Source organism: Diabrotica virgifera, chromosome 8 (assembly GCF_917563875.1).
Source record: "Diabrotica virgifera virgifera chromosome 8, PGI_DIABVI_V3a".
Taxonomy (NCBI): Eukaryota; Metazoa; Arthropoda; class Insecta; order Coleoptera; family Chrysomelidae; genus Diabrotica; species Diabrotica virgifera.
The window spans coordinates 92,877,082-92,900,898 of NC_065450.1; the positions used below are offsets into that span (position 1 = coordinate 92,877,082).

Consider the following 23,817-nt stretch of genomic DNA (forward strand, 5'->3'; position numbering starts at 1 on the left):
ACTTTGAGAACGAAGTCAGCAAATCACTGCAGAGTGTTAAGCTGTCAGTTTATTATAAAAAACGGAAATCTATTTTAAGTTTCTCAGAAGTGATTTAAAATTCCAGGGCTATTTGACAGATGCAAAAGAGCTAACAACAAAGTTAGAAATTGAGAACCCGAAAATCGGACGCACAGTAATAGCAAGAAAGAGGAAAGTGAAAAGACAATTTGACTATGAAGCTGAAGATGAAAGTATGAACCTAGATCCAGAGACACGATGTAAGGTTTACTTATATCTAAAATGACTTACTATTTAAAAATTATAGACACAACCGTTAATGTATTAAGTGATAGATTTCAGCAAATTAAGAGCCATGGTGAAATTTTTGAGTTTTTGTACGACATAAACCAAATTAAGGATATGACTGCTAGTGATTTATCAGAGAAACGTTTTAAGCTATGTATAACTTTTGATGAGTCAAAAAATCCAAATTATGCTGATCTCAAAAATTATCTCAAAGTACTTTCTACGAAATGTGAAGCCCAAGAGTACACCTCTAAAGACCCTGAAATTGATTAGAGAGTATGATTTTGATTTCGCACCCAACGTTAGTGTTGCTTTCAGGATTTTATTAACCCTACCAGTGACAGTGGGATCTGGAGAGAGAAGCTTTTTAAAGCTAAAACTAATAAAAAATGATTTAAGATCAACTATCTCAAGTTTGAGTGCTCTAACGACAATCCCTATTGAACACGAAATAGCTTAGTCCCTGGATCTTGGAGAATTATTAAGATTTTTCCCGTACTAAGGCAAGAAGAGTGCTAGTTAAAAAAGAAAGTGTGTAATTATGGATATGGATAGTGAGTTTTTGGATATTAAAGCATGTTAATATATTATTGTAATGTAGTGAAATTTCATGAAAATATTGCAAATATGTTTTTAAGCATGTATCGTTCAAATAAAGTGGAAAATGGTGTATTAAATAAGCATATTTGGATCACCAATCTTGGTGATCGCTGAAGGAAGGTGGTGAGTCATGGGTCTACCAAGGAGGAGGCGGTGGTCGCCGATCTTGCCCAGGAAGGCAAAATCCCTAGGGCCGGGCCTGGATGGATTAAATCTTTGGAGTATTACTCTGTCAAATGCTTTCTTCAAGCCAATCAGACACAGAAATGCTGGTCTAATATACTCTAGTGATTTCTCAGTAATGTGATTTATCACGAATATTGTATCTGTACAAAATCTTGCTGTACGAAAACCCTGTTGGTTTACTAAACTTATCCTCTTGTATCTATTAGGTCTTGTAAAATGTTATTCCTCCACTCTTCCAGAATTTTATTAATTCATGTTGTTAATTATTGTTCTGTCCTTACGGCTCCACAATATTTCTGTAATTCGTTTGGTATTCCGTCTTTACCTGCACATTTTCAAGTGTTTTCGAACTCCCTGTGTATTTGTATTAACTTCTTTATTTGTGGTAATTTTTTCCGGTTCTAGCGTGATTTGTTTTTCCTCTGCATAGAGCTTTTTTAACCAGTCAATCCATGCATTATTTTCTCTGTGTTTTGGCTTTATTAGTTTCTTTACATCCGTTCTTTGACCTCTTATAAAGAGCGCCATATTTCCTTGTGCAAGCCATAAAAATGATTTCTTTCGAAAAACGTTCAGTGATAATTTTTTTATTCTTTTTAAGAAGCTCTATAATATCCGTTTGTAAAAAAAATGATTAATCCCCTTTGTTTGAAGTGACCAGTTAGCTACTTTACATTACTGGTTTCTTCTTCGTTTTGCAGTATCGGCTCCTATCGGAGGTTGGCTATCATCACAGCATGGGCGCCCATAAAAAAATTTTTAGGGGGTGAGCCAGACGTGAAGATGTTGCACATTACATTTTATATACTTTGGATAACAATATATAGTTTAAAGCACCCGAAAAGCTAGGGGGTCACGGCTCCCCTTTCCTCCGAGTATTTCGCAACCAGGAAATCCCAATACGTCCCACATTTCTGTTTCCCGAGATTTTTCCTTAGCAGGGAGTACTTTTCCCCTCTCATTATGTGGCCTAGATATCCCAGTTTTCTCGTTTGTACGGTTTTTATGACTTCGCCTACCTTCCGCAAATCATCTTGATTTGTTACTCTCTGTCCATGGTATTTTCCACATTCTCTTGTAGCGCCACATCTCGAATGCCTCAATGTTTTTGATGTTTAGCTTTTTTAGTGTCCAAGCTTCCATGCCGTACATCAGAACAGAGAAAACATAGCACTTTAACATTCTCGTTCTCAATTTCAGACATATCTCGGCAGCATAGGAACTTTTTCATTTTGATAAATGATTGTCTCGCTATTCCTATTCGCCTCTTAATTTCTCTTGCCTGGTAATTAGTATCAATGAACCAAACCCCTAAATATTTGTAGGACGTAACTCTTTAACTTGCTTATTATTTATGGTTAAATTCACATTGGTGTATACCTTCTTTGTTACAATCATAAATTTAGTCTTTTTGATGTTCAGTTTTAGACCATACTTGTTGGTATAAATGTTTGTTTTCCAGCAAATACTGTAAATTTTATCTAACAATAAAACACTGAAAACGTTTGTTTTCTATACTTCCACAAAATTTATTACAACTAAGTGACTACAGCTGTTTCGGCAGAGTGCATTTCTCAAGTGATATAGTTTAAAATGTGTTTGCCTTTTTAAGTCTTTAACTGAAGAGGTTGAGGAGTGGGGAGTTGTTTGTCTCGAGTTGGTCATTCAGAATTATATTTTTCAATTTATTAATTTCCATAGATTCTAAAAAAGGCCTTCTTCTTAAGGCCTTTATTTTGAATATGCAGAATTTGAAACTCTTCATTGGATTATGATCTAGAAGGTGAAGTGCGTATGTAGAAGTGTCTGTTTTTCTATTGTTGAAAGCCCTTTTGTGGTCTGCTATCCGTTTGTCAAAGGTTCTGCCAGTTTGCCCGATGTAAGTTTTCGGACAGCCACCACAAGTTAGTTTGTACACACCACTCTGTAGTTGCTTTCTCTTTCGGCTATTATTGTTCTTAATATATTTGCTTAAGTTGTTGTTAGTTCTGAAAGCTGGTGTTATTCCTTTCTTTTTTATGTATCTGGCTATTTTTGTTGTTATCTTGCCAGTATATGTGAGAGAGCAGAAGGTACTGGGTTCTTTCTGTGGTGGTGGTTACACTAATTTCAGGGCTTTCTTATGGAGTTTTTGGTTTAAAATTTTGTTAACTGTTTGTTCGTTATAGCCATTGTTTAATGAGGTTTAGTTCTATCTCGAAGTTATTTTTTGTCATGGGAATTTCTGTCAGTCTATGTATCATGCTATGGTAGGCTGCTAATTTGTGTTGTGTAGGATGGGATGATGAATTGTGTATGGTTGTGTCAGTATGGGTAGGTTTATGATATACGGAGAACTCATGTTTGTTGTGTAGTCGGTAATCGTTATATCTAGAAAGTTTATGGAATTATTCTGTTCTGTTTCTATTGTAAACTCAATATTACTATGAAGTGAATTAATGTCTGATAGAAATTGGTCAAGTTGTCTGTTAGTTCCTGTAAAGCATACTAGTATATCATCCACCTATCTCCACCAATATAAGAACTGTTTAAATACGGGATGTTTAAAAATTGTTGTTTCAAGTTGGTTCATGACTAACTTTACCACTACTAACTTTACAGGAACTAACACTTACACTTTACAGGAACTGTCACTTCGTAGTAATTTTGAGTTTACAATAGAAACAGAACAGAATAATTCCATAAACTTTCTAGATGTAACGATTACCAGACTACACAACAAACATGAGTTCTCCGTATATCATAAACCTACCTATACTGACACAACCATACACAATTCATCATCCCATCCTACACAACAAAATTAGCAGCCTACCATAGCATGATACATAGACTGACAGAAATTCCCATGACAAAAAATAACTTCGAGATAGAACTAAACATCATTAAACAAATAGCAGTAAACAATGGCTATAACGAACAAACAGTTAACAAAATTTTAAACCAAAAAATCCATAAGAAAGCCCTGAAATTAGTGTATCCACCACCACAGAAAGAACCCAGTACCTTCTGCTCTATCACATATACTGGCAAGATAACAACAAAAATAGCCAGATACATAAAAAGAAAGGAATAACACCAGCTTTCAGGACTAACAACAAGTTAAGCAAATATATTAAGAACAATAAAAGCCGAAAGAGAAAGCAACTTACATCGGTCAAACTGGCAGAACCTTTGACAAACGGATAGCAGAACACAAAAGGGCTTTCAATAATAGAAAAACAGATACTTCTACATACGCACTTCACCTTCTAGATCGCATAATCATTCTTTCAATGAAGAGTTTCAAATTCTGCATATTCAAAATCAAGGCCTTAAGCTATCTTTTTTAGAATCTATGGAAATTAATAAATTGAAAAATAGAGATATAATTCTGAATGACCAACTCGAGAAAAACAGCTCCCCACTCATCAACCTCTTCTGTTAATGACTTAAAAAGGCAAACACATTGTAAACTATATCACTTGAGAAAGGCGCTCTGCCGAAACAGCTGTAGTCAGTTAGTTGTAATAAATTTTGTGGAAGTATAGAAAACAAACGTTTTCAGTGTTTTATTGTTAGATAAAATGAACTTCCATCAAGTAACGGTCGAATCCATCAATTACTGTAAATTTTCTAGGTTATCTGTTACTATTAGCACAGATTAACGTAACATGTTATGTTAATCTGTGCTATTAGCGTATCATCAGCGTATCGTATATTGTTAATTAATTCTTCGTTAATGTTCATACCAATATTTTGCTCTAGGAGCGCTTCCTGACATATTGTTTCGCATTACTGGTTTAGAAGCGCCCAATACTCCACAAGGAGGTATGATACCAGAAACGGACTTAATTTTTAATTTTTTGTTATAGATTTTAATTCGTTTTATTAACCTAAATTAGTTTTTTCTCGAAATAAATAAGAATGCAGATTTATATAAAAATATATTACATTGTAATTATTATTTACAATTAAAAAATCTTAAAATTTCAAAGAACAATATACACGATTTATTACAAAAAATTCCTAGTCTACAAAAATTTAAACATAATTTGCTTTGGTTATCAGATCCTAAAAATTCGATATGTTGTTCGACACAAGACACGATAATGTTAGGTTGTATTGTTAGGACACATTAGTTATAAAATTATTATTAAATGCTAAATACAAAGAAAAATACCTTAATACAGCATCGTTAAAAAAAATTTGAATCTTGGTATACAGTATTGGAAATCTTTTTTCGGAACATAGGGACTTTCAGTGCAATAAGATAGATTCTTGATTTACTATTAACCACTGTAAATTTCGAGACTGTGTCGCGATGTTTCATATTTAATTCATTTGTTCGAATGCATCGAATTAAGATCTCTTATTTGCAATTAACCAGTATAAATTTCAATACAACGTCGCGATGTTTTAAAATTAATTCGTTTGTTCGACTGCAATCCCTTTACCGCTGGCTCTCACACCTTCGCAAGTACACGATGCAATTCGATGAGGCACCTGAGTTCAGTGCAGTCGAACAAATGAATTAAATATGAAACATCACGACGTTGTCTTGAAATTTACACTGGTTAATAATTGCAAATCAAAAATCTAACTTCTTACATTAAGTCCCTATGTTCCGAAAAAAGATTTCCAATACTGTATGTCTACGAAGATCTTAGGTACTTTGGGCCAATTGCTTTGGAATATTCTTCTAGCGGATGCCTCCTCTTGTAAGTATCAAGTACTACGTGATTAATAATCACTAGAAAAACTAACGACATAATATGTCTTAGTTTTTTTTTCACTATCTTTTCTTTTGCTCTCTATACATCCGAAGGAACGTTTTTTACTCATTACGGATGACAAACTTCTTAGTTTATAATTTTAATCAACACAACATTAAAACATATGTCATGAAGAAATTTTCTGGAAAATATTAAGTCAAAATATGCAATAGGAAAAAAGTTATGCGACTTTATAGACGAGTGGCACTCCCCCAAAAAACGCTTATTTCTCGAGATACTGACCACGGTGTGATGAGTGGCTAATTTTGATCATACCTTATGTTTTTAAAGGTGCTGAAAACGATAATAAGGTTTATTTTGAATTTTAGATATGGGAACATTGTCGAAATCGAAATTTTAGCCTAAAAATAAAAAAAATAAAATCACGTTTTTTCCTAAAATTAAATGTTGAACCATTTTTTTTCTATAAAATATTATGTTCCTTGTACTCTATATTTTAATATAAACTTGATTAAAAAGCTAAATTTCAAATTTTGTCACTCAACTTTTGCGAGTAAACTTTGAAATTGAGGAATCTGCACCTTTTACTTTGAACAATTCATAACTTTTATTATAACACAGAAAGATTGAAGAAGGTACCATTGTCTTCAGAAAGGTAAGAAATATATACAGTGGAACCCCGTTAACTCGGATTAATCGGGACCGCGGCCGATCCGGGTTAACGAAAATTCGGGTTAGCCGGAGAAAATGGTAAAAATTACTAAAATATGGTATGCTTACAGATAAACTCCGTTATAATTGGCACACAGACACTTGTAAACCACGTTCGCGTTACACACATACAAAGCGTCGTCGAGAGTCTCATTTTTAGCTTTGCACCGATTGTCCAAACTGTCTTTTGTTATCATTTTGAAACAAAAACAACATTTTTAAGTTTTATTGCCATTACGTAGACAAAAAATCACGCAAACACAAAATCTGAATAGATTTACGAACGATTACAGAACGGAAGCGAACAATACGACTGTAATACACAATACGGTCTCAATCGCAACGATGTTATGTTATTTAATAACAGTGAAGACTAAGACCATTGTTTGAAAAATAATTTTTAATAGTCTTTTCTAAACAATGCTAAGACAGTTTCAAGTAAATAAAGGATACTACAGATGCCTGTTGTTTTCGATAACACGACAATGAACGTTGTCTGCCATGAGTAATTTTTACTAAGGTATATTGCATACATTTTTATTGTTGTAATGTTTGTCTGATAAAAATCGGTCTAGGTTATCCGGACTTCCGGGTTATCGGGGGCCGACTTATCGGGGTTCCACTGTACTATAAAAATTTAAAAAAAAATATTAAAATGGAACAGAGTTGTAGCGAGTAAAACGCAAAAAACGTGATTTATTTTTTTTTTATTTTTAGGGCAAAATTGCGATTTTAACAATTTTTCCCCACGTAAAATTCAAAATAAACCTAATTTTCGTTTTCATCAAAAACATAAAGTAAGAATAAATTAGCCATTCACCACAACTTTTTTAAGTAAACATGAAACTAACGAAATCTGACGACAAAATGTTCAACAATTAACAACTCCTCTTTTAATTTGTCTAAACATTTTCGGCAAATTTCATTGTTATCAAAATGCTTCAAAGATAAGACAGTAACATTTTCAAAAGGAAATATTTACAGCGACCAAAGATACAGCAGGGTAAAGTTGCAAAATCATTAAAACTGATTTTTCGCATTTTTTCATAAAATTTGATTTTTGAACATGTTCCACCAATTCTACATAAAAATATACTTTATATTCGGATTCAGCGACCTCGAAAATATAAAGAATGGCTAAAATTGGTCATTCACCTCAAAGTTGATTTTCCTGGTCGGTATAACGTAATTTTAGGGGTTGCCGCCGCTCGTCTAATGTGTAATAGGTTCTGTAAGGTATCCATCTATTCTGACTTCCATTTTGTTTTTTTGGTAGATGATTTCAATAGTTTTATACATTATACCTACATACAGTGCTAGTCAAAAGTCCGTACCCCCCTCGTCTCTTTTGAACGGTTATACTTATAATAGTGAAATTTGGAGGGAGGAAATAAACGGACGTAAGGTTCTTAACTAGTCGTGACAGGTGACGTAATTATGACAGATGACTTTACAGCGCCACTGTGACAGATAATTTTAAATGGGACCTTATGGCAAGTGATACCTCGTTTGAAAGGTATTGAAAATACCTATTCAATCATACTAATTTTGTTTCGAGTTTAAGCTAATTTTGATGAATAAATGAAATAAATATAAAATTGTAGTTTCGCATTTAATTAATAAAAATTCAAAATTCCGCATATGATTACTTGTCAAAAAGGTTGACGTTGACGTAAAAACTACTATGGTTTATTTTTTAACCAGCAGGAGTAAACTAAAAAGACAGATGCAGGAGTAAACTTAGTTAATTAAGTATTTTCTATGGGAAATAAGCCACAATTTTACTAAAAAAATGAATTTATTAACGTTCAGTGCACCAACGTGAACCAAATGCAACGACGACAGTAAAATTCTCGCGTTAGAGATTCCATATTGGTTGTCTTTTTAAAGACAGATCACATGCTATGATTTTTTTGCGACGGATATTCTTGAGTTGGGATTGATTTCATGTAATCGAATGAACTATCTTTTAGTAAAGTCGTCCCAGGAACGCAACTCATAAATATTGGCGATATCATTTTACTTCACTTTAAAATGTATAATATACGTCTGAATTGCCAATATAAATGAGTCAGATTAAATAAATTATTAGAAGAATTTCTTTACTTAGCAACAACATTTTTGTTTATTTTAGTAGTATTTTGTATTTTGACAACGAAACCCGATTTGGGCTTCGAAATGTTAATAAATTCATTTTTTTAGTAAAATTGTGGCTTATTTCCCATAGAAAATACGTAATTATAAAAATGCCACAAGGAAATAGCTTCAGAACAACATAACTTAATTAACCTATGAAATGTCACTAGTGTCAAAATTTGATAAATGTCATTAGTGACACAATTTTATAACAGTGGAGTTAACTTGCCTGCGGTTGGACCAATTACAAACAAGCAATACAGCGCGGTAAATTTGAATCACTCTTCTTGGTTAAAAAACAAACCATAGAGAATTGAAAAACGTCAACTTTTTTGACAAACAAACCATAGGCGGACATTTGAATTTTTATTTATTAAATGCAAAACTATAATATTATATTTATTTAATTTATTTACCAAAATCAAAATCAACTAAAACCGAAAAAATTAGTATGACTGAATAGGTATTTTGAATACCTTTCAAACGAGGTATCACTTGCCATAAGGTCTCATTTAAAATTATCGGTCACAGTGGCTATGTAACGTCATCTGTCACTATTACGTCAGCTGTCATGACTAGTTAAGAAGCTTACGTCCGTTTATTTCCTCCCTCCAAATTTCACTATTTTAGATATAACTGTTCAAAAGATACGAAGGGGGGTACGGGCTTTTGACTAGCACTGACATCATTAATTCAACTTCTAAATATGTTCTTCAGTATACATATTTATTTTTCCTAATAATTGTGCGAGTTGGGGTGTTATGAATAGCATCGTATCCAACTTGGCGTCTATGTATTTTGGGTGTATCTTAGTTACGCGTGACGTTGTGACCCTGACAGAAATGTGGTGACATCTGGTGACTGTCTCAATTAGAATCAAACAAATTTACCTATTGGGCTGACCAACTATAACTATAAAAACAATGGTTTTATATATGTATATACCGGTATTTAGGCGCCAACGCCCTTCCAGTATCTATGATTTATTGTGTTTTAAAATTTTGTTAATTGTTGTGATATGGCTGCTCCACAATATCTCAGTAAATCGTTTGTATCCAGTTTTCACCTGCAGCTTTTTATATAAATAATAATAATAATAAAATAAGAATAAATAGTATGTAAACAGAATACAACTCGTCATGATGATCGCCCAACCTTCGAAAGAAGACGGCATCTTAAGAAGAAGAATGTATCATAGCAATAGAATACAACAGATAAGATAAAAATCTCTTTATGGTCGCATTGTTATGATACCTGTTAGAGATAATAATCATATTCCAATAACTACTTTGCTAAAAAATACTTGTTATTAATTAATGACTAAAAACTAACCTTGCGTAGATCATTGATGGATTCGACCGTTACTTGATGGAAGTTCATTTTATCTAACAATAAAAAACTGAAAACGTTTGTTTTCTATACTTCCACAAAATTTATTATATCTAAGTGACTACAGCTGTTTCGGCGGAGTGCCTTTCTCAAGTAATATAGTTTACAATATGTTTGCCTTTTTAATCTTCAACTGAAGAGGTTGAGGAGTGGGGAGCTGTTTGTCTCGAGTTGGTCATTCAGAATTATATCTGTATTTTTCAGTTTATTAATTTCCATAGATTCTAAAAAAGATAGCTTAAGGCCTTTATTTTGAATATGTAGAATTTTAAACTCTTCATTGAAAGAATGATTATGATCTAGAAGGTGAAGTGCGTATGTAGAAGTGTCTGTTTTTCTATTGTTGAATGCCCTTTTGTGTTCTGCTATCCGTTTGTCAAAAGTTCTGCCAGTTTGACCGATGTACGTTTTCGGACAGTCACCACAAGTTAGTTTGTACACACCACTCTGTAGTTGCTTTCTCTTTCGGCTTTTATTGTTCTTAATATATTTGCTTAAGTTGTTGTTAGTTCTGAAAGCTGGTGTTATTCCTTTCTTTTTTATGTATCTGGCTATTGTTGTTGTTATCTTGCCAGTATATGTGAGAGAGCAGAAGGTACTGGGTTCTTGCGTAGATCATCTAAAAAGTACCTAAGAGGATGTTGATGATGTGTCCTTTAACTGAGGACTGGACATCAATATTGAGCTTAGTGCCAGCACAAAAAGAAATTGAATTATATGTGAAAAAGTTAGCTAAAGACCTTGGCTAACAATCTACTGCAGTCAAATAAGTGCCACAACAAAGAATGCCGAAAAACCATGTGCCCGGTTGCTGGTAGGGTTCAAACGAACAATTGATGGGACACAATTATAAAAAAATTAAACAAAATAAGAATTTCTGCTTAGATAATCAACTAAAAATTTTTATTCGCATTTTTCTATAAAACATATTTTGTCATATTTAAACAGCAAACTTGTTGGCACTTAGATGATACTATTAATGTCCAGTTTTTAACTGTTGTCTTAATATTAGTTTTATATTATTTAATCACACAAAACTATTGCACTGCGTCTAAACTGACAGTATTCAAACTTAAAGTAAATAAACTACGATATTTGGCAAGAAATAAGATCTAAGTATTCTTCGAGATTACGTATAATTCAGTCAAACTGTGTCTTTGACTAGGAAAGTTTTGGGGTAGTTCTGATTTCTTTGGTTTGATGAGGTTTGCGGACAAAATTTAGTGACGCAACATTGAAAAAATCGCGAAAAACGCAAAAAGTTTCTGCCTTTTTTCGCTTTTTTGTTTAAATCTCAAAAACTTTTAACTTTTAGTAAAAGGTCTGTTCACAGAAATTAAAGTACATACTTAAAATTCTCTACAAATACCACTATTTCGTTTTCTTTTCAAACGGGCCGTTTGGTCTGAAGTGCGAGTTGAAAATGTGCAATTTTCAGTGGCCTCTCCAAAATCCACTTTTTAGGTGAGAGAAATGTTTAAGCGGCGCCGACGTAAAGTGTTCAAAATTGGTGAAAACGTGATCGAAACTAAATTTGTTTAAACTGTAAAAGTTATCTCGCTGAAAACTTAGAATATTTGAGGTATGATACCGTATAACGAGTATATATATTGGGGTCGTTTTTTTAGTTTTCATCCCTTCATTAGGGGGTATTTTACTTAAAAAATATCGTTATACAGGGTGTTTCATTAAGAATGTCCAATCTTTGAGTTGTAGATTCTAGACCTCAAAATATTAGGATTTAACCCAAATCACTTAAATAAAATGTGGCTTCTTACAGAGTTACAGGGTGTTTTATTTAAAAATTTAAAAACTATTTTTGCTCAGTGGTTTAAAACTTTTCGACGTATCCTTTTCATACTTGGCAAAAAGTGTAGGTACTGTACACCCTATAAAATTATGACAAACGTTTCTGGCTATTACCAGAGGCGTACGACAGGGGACAGTAAATGGTTGACCCTTCCCAAATTCTACGCCACTGGCGGAAATCCCATTTTAGCGCAATTTTTCGATTATCCAATACTCTCTATGTAAATAGCATACACTTCATTCGCAACGATAAAGTCATTAGTTTTCGAGATATTTGAAGTTAAACATGTAACGGCACAGATATTTGATTAATGTATTGTGCCGCTTAATTTTAAACTTCAAATATCTCTAAAATCAATGATTTTATCGTTAAGACTGAAGAGTATATTTTTCATTCATAATGAGAAAATCATTAGTTTTCAAGATATTTGAAAATAAAAATTAAGCAGCACAATACATTAATTAAAATATCTGTGCCGTTACTTGTTTAAGTTCAAATATCTCGAAAACTAATAATTTTATCGTTAGGAGTGAGGATATGTTATTTACATAGAGACTATATTCTCTATTGAGGAATAACACTACTTCATCAAAACTAAAATCTCTTTTCGTAACCCTAACAAATAACATGTGTTTGACATACCTGTAAACAATACGTACGAGTGCAATTATTAATTCAGACAAATGCGCGCGGCGCTCGATGCAACCTTATGCGCATGTACTCAGTTGCGCACCTTTGCGCAGTTTGTCTTATATATTTTTTTTATTCCTTGCATTGTAGTCTTTCATATAGTGAAGGATTTAATTTGGCACAAGATGGCACAATAAACGTAATACGCTGTCAAACATTAATTTTATCAAAAATTGGATAGGTTTTTAGACAGCCGATTATATCAAAATCAAAATCACCTTTCAGTGAAGCTAACTATGCTATTTTAATCTTTAAAGCATGTACTTTTATCTCAAATAATTACTTTTATATTAGCTATCCACATAAATGAAGTAATAATTAAAATAAAAGGCAGCCTCTGAGGATTTAAATTTGATGTATAAAATTATATTGAATTTTGTACTTTTGATCATTAATACATCTGGCCCTAACAAACATAAAAAATCAATTTTTGCTGAGAAGTTGCATCATGAGTAGTACAAACAAACCCCTTAATTTCGGCATTCTCAGATTTTTTTTTGTACTTACGATCACGTTTCCTTCAATTTTGAACACTGTGCGATGACCGTGTACTTATAGTTTATCCACCAATAATTTTCCAACATAATCAGCACTCATATTGATATCAAAGAGACCGGCTTTCGAATCAAGGTTGGCAGATATATTTCCTAAAATTCCCAAGTTTATATATTCTGAAAATGTTTTCTCTATTTTAGTATTCAATTGTTACTCAATGACACTGTTAGAAAGATAATATGAAAATATTCTTAAAAAATATATAAATTAATTAACTAGGTACTTCAAATTTCAATGGGCCTTCACCAATAAATTGAAGCAACTTTGTATATATTATACTTAAAGGAAATTTTGGAGTATCGGCAACACTGTAGTCTCGGCAGAATTAAGTAGCGGGTTTTAAATTGACGTTGCCATATTGATGATTTTAACACGATATTAAGAATTTTGTTTTAATGTTAAAACAAGTTTAAACATTTAAAGTATCAAATTTTAAGTAATAAAAAACCAAATTGTGATAGTCACATCCAGTACTTCTAGTTCGTTTCAATTCAACAACAAAAGAACACTATTAGTTAGTTCTTCCCTCTCTGCCTAACGTTAAATCGGCATCGTATTTCATGAACGCGGCAACACCGCGTTCATAATTGTACACCTGCGTGTCACCAAACAAAATTCTTTCCGATTCGTTTATTTGAACAGTGGCGGAGTTACTGGAGAGTTATATATATTTTTGCTACCAAATAATTAATCGAATTAAAAAACAAAGACTTGCATGTTCAATGTGAACGCGTTGTTTCAAAAATGAATATACTTGAATGACTGATAATGCAATTGTTTCGAGAATTCATGAATTAACAAAAATCGGGTGTAAGACGATATAATATAATAGGTACAATTATTGTTTAATTAGGTACTGTTACATAACCATTCCTTAAAACGGAAGCGAAGAAATAAAAAATTGGGTAGGAGGATTGGCACTGTTGCAAAGGACGTTTATCAATAAACAGTTTATATCTTATTAGTTTATTACAAAGAAAATAGATAGTCCATATTGTGAGGACGCTCCAGTCTGAAAAAAATTATGATTCGCTTTCTTTGCAGATTCCTATTCAAAAATATCCCCCTTAAAAAAATCTGAAGAGTGAATAGCTATTTTTTTTGTCAGAAATTGTTAAAACAATTTTTTTAAACAAATTCAAAACATTTCCTTTTTTGCACCAAAATATATTCTTTTAGGTTTTTTGGATCATTCTAGACATATCAATTTTTCTCAAAAGTTGATAGTCTTCGAGTTATCGGCGATTTAATATCTGAAAAATGCGAAAATGCGCATTTTCGAGGCTTATTAACTCATATTTAAATTGTTATTTTTGAGGTTTCCAAGAGCTTAAATTGAAGCCTAAGCATTCATCTTTAGGATTCTGAAGAGTAATCGGGTCCAACTTCAATGTATACCCTTGTTTTTTAATTGTTAATTATGCGCGTCCATCTGATTTTTATGCCGTCGGCTATTTCAAAATCTCCGATTTTGCCCCGAAAACATTTTTTTATGTTTTTTGGGCAATTATAAACACAAATGGTTTTATCATTTTTCTAAGAAGATAATAGTTTTCGAGTTATAAGCGATTTAAAATCTGAAAAATGCGAAAATACGCTATACGTATTTTCACATTTTGCATATTTAACTCGAAAACTATTACCCTCTCAGAAAAATGACAAGAAACCGTTTAGAATGAGCGAGAAAATATAAAAAAATATTTTTCAGAGCAAAAGAAGATTTTTCTGAAATAGTATACATACGGCATAAAAATCGGATGGACTCGTGTAATTAACAATTAAAGAATTACAGACTAAATGGAAGTTAGACCCGATTACTCTTCAGAATCCTAAAGATGAATGCTTAAGCTTCAATTTAAGCTCATGGAAACCTCAAAAATAATAATTTAAATATGAGTTTTTAAGTCCTAAAAATGCGTATTTTTGCATTTTTCATATTTTAAATCGCTTATAACTCGAAAACTATTAATTTCTCAGAAAAATGACAAGAAACCTTTTTTGTTTAGAATGAGCCAGAAAATCTAAAAAAATGTTTTTCAGAGCAAAATATGAAATTTTTGAAATAGTATACGGCATAAAAATCGGATGGACCCGTATAATTAACAATTAAAGAATAACGGTCTAAATGGAAGTTAGATCAGATTACCCTTCAGAATCGTGAAAATGAATGCTTAAGCTTCAATTTACGCGCTTGGCAACCTAAAATTAATAATTTAAATATGAGTTTTTAAGTCTCGAAAATGTGTATGTTAGCCTTTTTCATATTTTAAATCGCTTATAATTCAAAACTATTAACTTCTCAGAAAAATGACAAGATACCTTGTGTGTTTAGAATCACCCAAAAAAACTAAAAAAATGTTTTCAGGGGCAACATAGGAGATTGTTGAAATAGAGCGCCACCGCACCGGCGTAACAATCGGATGGACGCGCATTATTAGCAATTAAAAAACAAAGGTCTAAATTGAAGTTAGACCAGACTACTCTTAAGAATCTTGAAAATGAATGTTAAAACTTTAATTTAAGCACTTGGTAACCTTAAAAATAATAATTTAAATATGAGTTTTTAACCTTCTAAAACAGCGATTTTCGCATTTTTGCCGATTTTAAATCGCCTATAACTCAAAAACTATCAACTTTTGAGAAAAATGACAAAATAACTTTCTTGTTTAGAATGACCCAAAAAACCTAAAACATATTTTCCGGAACACAAAAGATAATCTTTTGAATTTGTTTAAAAAATTATTTAATTGATATAAAAAAAATACAGATACAAAAACCGTGTGTGTTTCTTTTTAAAGTTAAAACAGAAATTAAATATGATTTTCCTCGAAATATGCGTTTGATGAACTGACCGACCCTTTTTCTTCATTTCCACGCCAATGGTCGGCACTGTCATCAAAGAGACTAAAGAGCCGACAGTTGGCAAATTCCCGATGGAAACACTATACCTACCTGCGCGTCTGCGTTCTCAGTCGTTTTGTTTTTTTTTAACGATTTCTACAAGTTGTGTTTACGTATGGCTTCTGACGTGTGATTTATTTGTGATAAAGTACTGGATAATGATGTTGAAAAGGTGACGACGGTGCGGGAAAAGGGTTTCAAACATTTACTGAGTCGAGCAGGAAGAGGAAGGATGATCATCATGTTCAGTTAAGTAAAAAAACTACTGTTGAGGTTTATGAGAAATGTCATAAAAACTAGAATGATGTAAATATGATTGCCGTTTTTTTGAAGAAGGTTGAGGGGGTTAGGGAGCAAGTTCAAAGACGTTCTACTGAATCATCTTTTAATTTTAAAACTCAATGTTTTATGTGTGGTCTCGTCATAACACCTGACTTTATAGAACAGCAAAGAAAAAAAAAGAAAACCAATCGCAATATGGTGTATCAGGTTTGAGTTTTAAAACTCAAAGAAACTGTTATGAAAAGAGCAGAAGAAGGTGATGAGTATAGAAAATCCATAATTAAACGTCTTTTGCCTGCCTCACACGTAGTAGCCTCTGATTGTCTGACAAAGACAGTCAAAGCTCATCTACTCACGGAAGCGATATAATTATTACCATGTCTCAAAACAAGAAGCAGGTAGTTTGTTTCAAAGTCATAGGTTATAAAATCTTGAACCACGCTTGGTACCAGCAAGCATTAAAAATGAACAAGTGGAAAGACTACGGATTGTTCAGACCTCAGCCTGAACTCATTCCTAAAATACTACGTACATGTGGTTTAGGTACAACCTAAAATGGTTGATGTGGTTTGCTCTTTGGGCTTTTGTTCATCTTATACAGAAGCTGTTCGTCTGGAAGTGTCAGGAATCGCAGGCGATCCTCAAAAATTGACCAGCCGTGCTTTACACAGCAGGTGTACGATAACGCTGATTTTAACGTACACACAATCGATGGATACCACACTTTTCACGTCATGGGTGGCATTTCTTGTACTGCACCAAAACATGCAGTAGCTCCTAACCAATCCATTCCTCGGTTAAAAACGAAACCCGCGCCTGAGGTTTATGAAGTCAGGGAGTTATACATTTTGTATTGTAATTTGTAATTTATTAATAATCACGATATTTAAAGTTTTATTTTGTTAGAGTCCTACCATTCGTGATAATGAATTTGTACAATTTCTAAATATTTTCTTTTTAATTAATTGTACAGAAAACAAGGAGAAATTTATCTAATGACAGCATTCTAAAAAAATAAGGTTTTGAAATGTAAAAAGTGAGTTTTGCAGAGACGGTTAAAAATTGCCAATTTTCAGCTCGCACTTTAGACCGAACGGTTGGTCTAAAAAAAAAAACTAAATGTGTAGAGATATCTGTAGAGAATTTTAAGTACTTTAATTTCCGTTAACAGACCATTTACTAAAAGTTAATAGTTTTCGAGATTTAAGCAAAAAAAGCGGAAAAAAGCAGAAATTTTTCGCTTTTTTCGATGTTGTGTCACGAAATTTTGTCCGCAAACCTCATATTTGGATTCAGCACCCCAAAATACATGTAGAATGAAAGAAATCAGAACTACCCAAAACTTTCCCACTAGAAAGCTCCTAGAGTACATACAAATTGACTGAATTACTATTCCACGATAATATTAACCTACGCACGTTGATCTTCAGGAGGTCTTTCTAGCGTACAGGGCCTTCTAAATTCTTGACCTACTTCGTGGATCCATTTATTCGACACCCACTTAGAACCTGCCAGAACGGGACAAGCGGCGTGTCTGGTCAAAACATCGCCATCACCACTAGGATGAAGGTTGTACCAGAAAGCAGCTGATCCTTTTTTGGGCCAGAGGGCAGCACCCACGATAGGAAAGACAGTGGCTCCGCCTTGCGGCACGTCACTCATGTAGAACAAAACAGTAGCTATTCTGTTTCCGGTTCCTAAACTTTTGAAGGCGTTTTTCTCGTCTTTTCTCGCGAAATCGAAGTGCGGTTCGTAATGACCGCCTATACCGTAGTTAACAACTTGTAATTCTTCGGCTGTTGCCATCGACAGACCAGTCAGATCTTCGACTCTTTGAGCAATATCGGCTATATGTTGATGCTCGTGTTCTTTTAACCACGCTGATTTACTGATTCTATAGTGGGCTATTTCTAACTCCCCTGTTACCGAATTTTGTACTGTAGCTCTTTGGAATTTTGGTCTGGCCAGACGTTTGACTGTTTCAATTTCTTTATCTCCCATAACGTCGTGAAAAATGTACAGATTTGGGTTTATGAACGCTTCTTCCATTTTGAAGGGCGCGATCCTTAAGAAGGGATTGTTGTTTGTAACATACCTAAAAAAAAAAAGAATAGAAAATAATTATTGTAGAGCCACAAAAAAATCAATAGTAGTAAAAAGTTTTTGAATATTTTTAGTTTGTACTTTATTCCTTTCGCAGATACTTTTTATTACTTGATATGATCATCATAAATAAAGAATATAATTTAGAAAGGAGATAAGATATGCGAAAACACAATTGTGTGGTAAATAATGTAATGAAATGGAACGCTATGCAAAGAAACACGATACAATTAATCTGCACAAGAAATGTGAAAGTAGTCGCCGGAAACAAAAGGAAACAATTATCACAAAGTTTAGAAGACAAAAAACGGACACACTATATTAGATAACAATGAACATTTAAAAGAATCGAAAAATTACATTACTGAATTATTTGAAAATGAGAGAGTAGAACACTGTACACCGATTACTATAACATGTCCATATACAGTGCATTCGTATAGTGTGGAAACGGTCTATTATCTCATGACTTAATTATTTTCAGAGTTAAAGCTCTGACAGTTCGATTTTTATTTTAAAATTATGATTTTTTGACGCATAGTACATAATAGTGACGTCATCGATTTGGGCGTAATGACGTCATAGATGATTTTTTTAAATGGGAATAGGGGTCGTGTGGTAGCTCATTTGAAAGGTGATTCAAATCTCTATTCAGTAATATAAACATTAACATCATTATTTATACCGGGCGGCCAAAAAAATAATTTTTGAATTAAATTAATTGCCGCAAAAAAAGAATACATGTAATTTATTGAACTTAAAATACATTTTACTGCTGTCAGAAACGAGAAAAAAAAAAGAATGTGTGTGTACTTTGTACGCACGTAAGAAGATATTCTTCTATTATATAATACGTAATTTAAACGAAGTAAATATACTTAAAAGGTTATTTGTACTTATTTGATTTAAAAATCAACTAACTTTCTTATCTACCACTTTCAAAAAAGAAGAATATCTTCAAAAATTATATAATAATATACTTACAATCATAAAATCTATAAAAAAAAATAAAAAAATAATAACTTGCTTGGGGCTTGAACCCACTTCACGTCTACCGCGCCGTACGAAAGTTGACGCCATTTCAAACTGCACCAAACTCTCGTATATGTCATGTGGGAATATACACAAACTAAACGTTTACACCATAAAGGACCCCGCACAAACCTTATGGAAAATAGGTCCCAGTGGATTTCGTTCATACTTTGGGAAAATACTCTTTGAAGCATCCTGATAAAAAGTTCTCATGGGCACAACTCAATCGTATGAAGTATTTTCAAGATATGTATAGAGGTCCAAACTCGGAAAATTATAAGATTTACGGGGTATTCCAATTGCGTGAGTTACTGGTTATTTGGCAACATGTAGAAGTTTGGATCAAGGAAAAGTACTAGTAGTCTAGGATTTTTTTCTGGCTATACAATGGCGACCTTTACTTTGACCTTGACCTTCAACGGACGTCATCTTCTAGAGTTTCGAGGGTTTTAGGCATTAAATTGATATAAACAGTTTACTCATGGGTTTTTGGGATCGCGAAACACGAATATGCCATCAGAATTGCCCTCCGGATGACGTGGTGGCCAGGGTCACTGCAAAAGGACGTCATCTTCTAGAGTTTCGATGGTTTTCGGCATTTAATTGATGCAAGTGAATTACTGGAGGGTTTTTTGAGGTCGCTAAACACGAATATGCCACCAGAACCGACTCCTGGAGCACCTGGTTTCCAAGGTCTATGAAAGGGACTCCTGGAGTTTCGAGGGTCTTTGGTACTACATTGATGCTAACGGATTAATTATATGTTTTTGGGGTTGCTGAACACGAATACGTGATCACTTTGTGCCGTAGACACAATGTGATTCGTGGGTCGGATCTGATAGTGTATGCATGTGCAGCAACCCCAAAAACCTAAGCGTAATCCATTTGATTCCTCCGAAACTCCAGAAGATAACCTGTCTTAGGCACCAGGTGCTCCTGTGTCTGTGCTGATCACGTATTCGTGTTCAGCAACCCAAAAAATCTATAACTAATCCGTTTGCATTAATGTAGTACCAAAGACCCTCGAAACTCCAGGAGCCCCTTTCATTTACCTTGGAAATCTGGTGCTCCGGGAGTCGGTTCTGGTGGCATATTCGTGTATAGCGACCTCAAAAAACCCTCCAGTAATTCATTTGCATCAATTAAATGCCGAAATCCATCGAAACTCTAGAATATGACGTCTCTTGCAGAGGCCCTGGCCACCACGTCATCCGGAGGGCAATTCTGATGGCATATTCGCGTTTAGCGATCCCAAAAACCCATGAGTAATCTGTTTATATCAATTGAATGCCAAAAACCCTCGAAACTCTAGAAGATGACATCCGTTGAACGTCAAGGTCAAAGTAAAGGTCGCCATTTAATAGCCAGGAAAAAAACATAGACCACAACATAGAGTTGTGCCCATGAGAACTTTTTATCAGGATGCTTCAAAGAGTATTTTCCCAAAGTATGAACGAAATCCACTGGGACCTATTTTCCATAAGGTTTGTGCGGGGTCCTTTATATGAATTTAATAAAATTAGTTTGATTTTTGTCGAAATAAAATACAACAAAAGATAGAGTAAGAAAACGATATATGAGATGAAGATTTGTAGAAAGTTTGTTCGTAATCAGATTATGTAAATTAAAGCATTGCCTACTAATAGGTAACTACATTATTTTGTTTACATTTTCCAAATAGATAGGTATTGAAACTATTAGATTTTAAATTTGATTAAATTTGATTTTATTTCTGTCCACACATCAATAAAAACTAATATTATACAATATTTTTGTTTACCGATAACCTCCATATTGAACAATTATTGACAGATCATTTCAAAATTTCAACACCCAATCAGAGCCCGTATAACAACAAATACCATACTGTCGGTGTGCACATGCGCGCGGATCAATCAAATTTTACCCTCAATCGATTCGCCGCTAAAGAAGAATATCTTCAAAAATGTTTATTTGACAAATAAACATTGCTTTTCGCTTAAATTAAATGTTCAAACGGTCAAGAGGCAGGTGTGTGGCTGTTTGACATTTAATTTAAGCGAAAAGCAATGTTTATTTATGAAATAAATATTTTTTTCTATTATATGTGGCATCAGTAAAATGTATTTTGAGTTAAATAAATTACATACTTACATTCTTCTTTTTGCGTCAATTATTTTAATTCCAAAATTATTTTTTGGCCACCCTGTATAAATAATGATTTTAATGTTTATATTACTGAATACAGAATTGAATCACCTTTCAAATGAGCCCTATTCCCATTTAAAAAATCATCGATGACGTCATTACGCCAAAATCAATGACGTCACTATTATGTACTATAGGTACGTCAAAAAATCATAATTTAAAAATAGAAATCGACCTGTCAGAGCTTTAACTCTGAAAATAATTAAGTCATGAGATAATAGACTGTTTCCACACTTTACGAATGCACTGTAAAACAGAACAAGAATAAAAAACCGCTAAACGCCGTAAAAATGAGTGAGTTTTATTTTAAAATATTTTTCCATAATATTTGCTAAATTTGAAGTAAAACGCGCCACAAAAGAGTAACTTTGATACAGTTTGAATTTTGAAACTCTTTTGTGGCGCGTTTTAGAATAAAGTTTTAAAACTTTCACCTTTCAAGTTTTAAAAGGAAAAAAAATAAAACTTTCACCTTTTCATTTTACAATCGATGACGTCACGCTTCTAACCATGAAATATACCAATCTTATTTCCAACAAACCAAAAGTTTTTTCTGGATTAGAGAGTTGCTAATTTAGACTTTACAAGAGATTCTCAAAATATTTTAAAACAGTTTTAATTATATTTTCAATCAGTTATTAACAACCTTTACATTTTAATTAAAATCCAAAAATTAAAACTACACTTTTTGAAGTTCGTAACCAAAAATTGACTTTACCTTGTCTTGTCATGTCACTCTTTGTCATTCCATTTCATTTTATATCAGTTGGTCTGTGCTAATTGAAATGGCAAGTACCTAGTTTTTTCGAGCAAGGAAGCATGTTGCTCTTTAGGCACATACATAATTTAATCTTTTAACATCGACTAGTAGTCACAATATTTTATTAAAATTTATAATGTAAGCCATATATTATGAAGTTACCACCTTCATTGGTGTGCTAGTTACAACTACTTTGCGGAATGTAAGTATTATCCACATATTTTTCTTATTAACAGCCACAATTTTAACCTTTTTGCATTAATTTAACGTGGAAATACTTCATTCTAGGCACTGAAGATGTTCTGATTAGAACGAAAACGTTTTGCAATGCATGTGGATGGCTTTTAGATAGTTTTTAAATAAACGATTTTATACCAGAATACAATTTGAAGTTTTTACTTCTGTATAAGTTTTTTAAACTATGGTATACAGCCAACTATTGGGATTTTCCCATTGATTTTATTTACTTAAAAATTATACAAATAACATACACATAGACAAAGGACAAACAGTGTAAAATAAATATTCGGAGGCTATATTGCTGGCAATGTCAGGACGCGGCACGATACTTATTCCTACGAAAATTTGTCTTGGATGGCCTTCTTGATTTTTTTACTTTTTGGTAAAAGCTTTTAACGTCCTTGCTTGTGTTTTCTTCTATTACTTCTAGTGTGCTTTCCAGATACTTTCTCATTTTTCGCCTACATATTCGTTTTTTCTATTTTTGATTTTTTTTTCTCTGGTTTAAGACTCCATACTAACCATTAGACCGTTATCAAAAAGTCTAGTCTTCTTATTAGACTACTAGTCGTTTTTCCACATAGTTTCTCATGTTTCGCCTACACTTGTCCGTTTTCTATTTTTTTGTTTTGTTTCTCTGGTTTAAGACTTCATACTAATCATTAGATTGTTATCAAAATTTTTCCAAAATATTGCATCTTTCTATGATCGTATAATATACGATAGAATATACAGGATATTTCATATTATGCAATATCCTGACGGAGTTACCGATTTTGTAATTCGTCAACAACCAGCTGATTAATGAAAAGACCGAATATTTAATTGCGATTATCATAAATCATACATATCGTCTATAATCCACTGATTGGAGGGTTATTACCACTTCACAGAATATTTAAAATTATTGAATTATCAGATAATTTTTGATTTCTGAATCTTTTAAATAAGCAATCTTCAATGGCTTGTTTATATAGTCCATTTGCTGACGGTAAAATATTGCAAAACCTATAAATTTTAAAGAACCGCTTAGGTTGACATGGAATTTGGCAATTTGGCATAGACATAGGTAACATGTCAAAGATGAAAAGTGATATTGTGCCGATGTGTGCTTTTGCCATGGGGGCGAGTTTCACCCCTTCTCGGGGGTTAAAAATATACGTTCAAAATAAGTCCGGAAATGGATAAACTGACTAAAGCAACTTTTATTCTGTCTACAGCATTTTTTCACT

The 23,817-nt window shown here is 33.0% G+C and overlaps 1 protein-coding gene across 1 annotated transcript in view; it reads right to left on the reverse strand.

The window, feature by feature from the left end:
• Positions 1-4,987: 4,987 nt before the first annotated feature.
• LOC126890041 (prolyl 4-hydroxylase subunit alpha-1) overlaps positions 4,988-23,817 on the reverse strand; it is a 103,513-nt gene continuing 84,683 nt past the window's right edge. Inside the window, exon 4 of the mRNA XM_050658872.1 lies at positions 4,988-18,358. Coding sequence (XP_050514829.1) covers positions 17,674-18,358 — 685 coding nt within the window. The 3' untranslated portion in view covers positions 4,988-17,673. The remainder of the gene's footprint in view (positions 18,359-23,817) is intronic.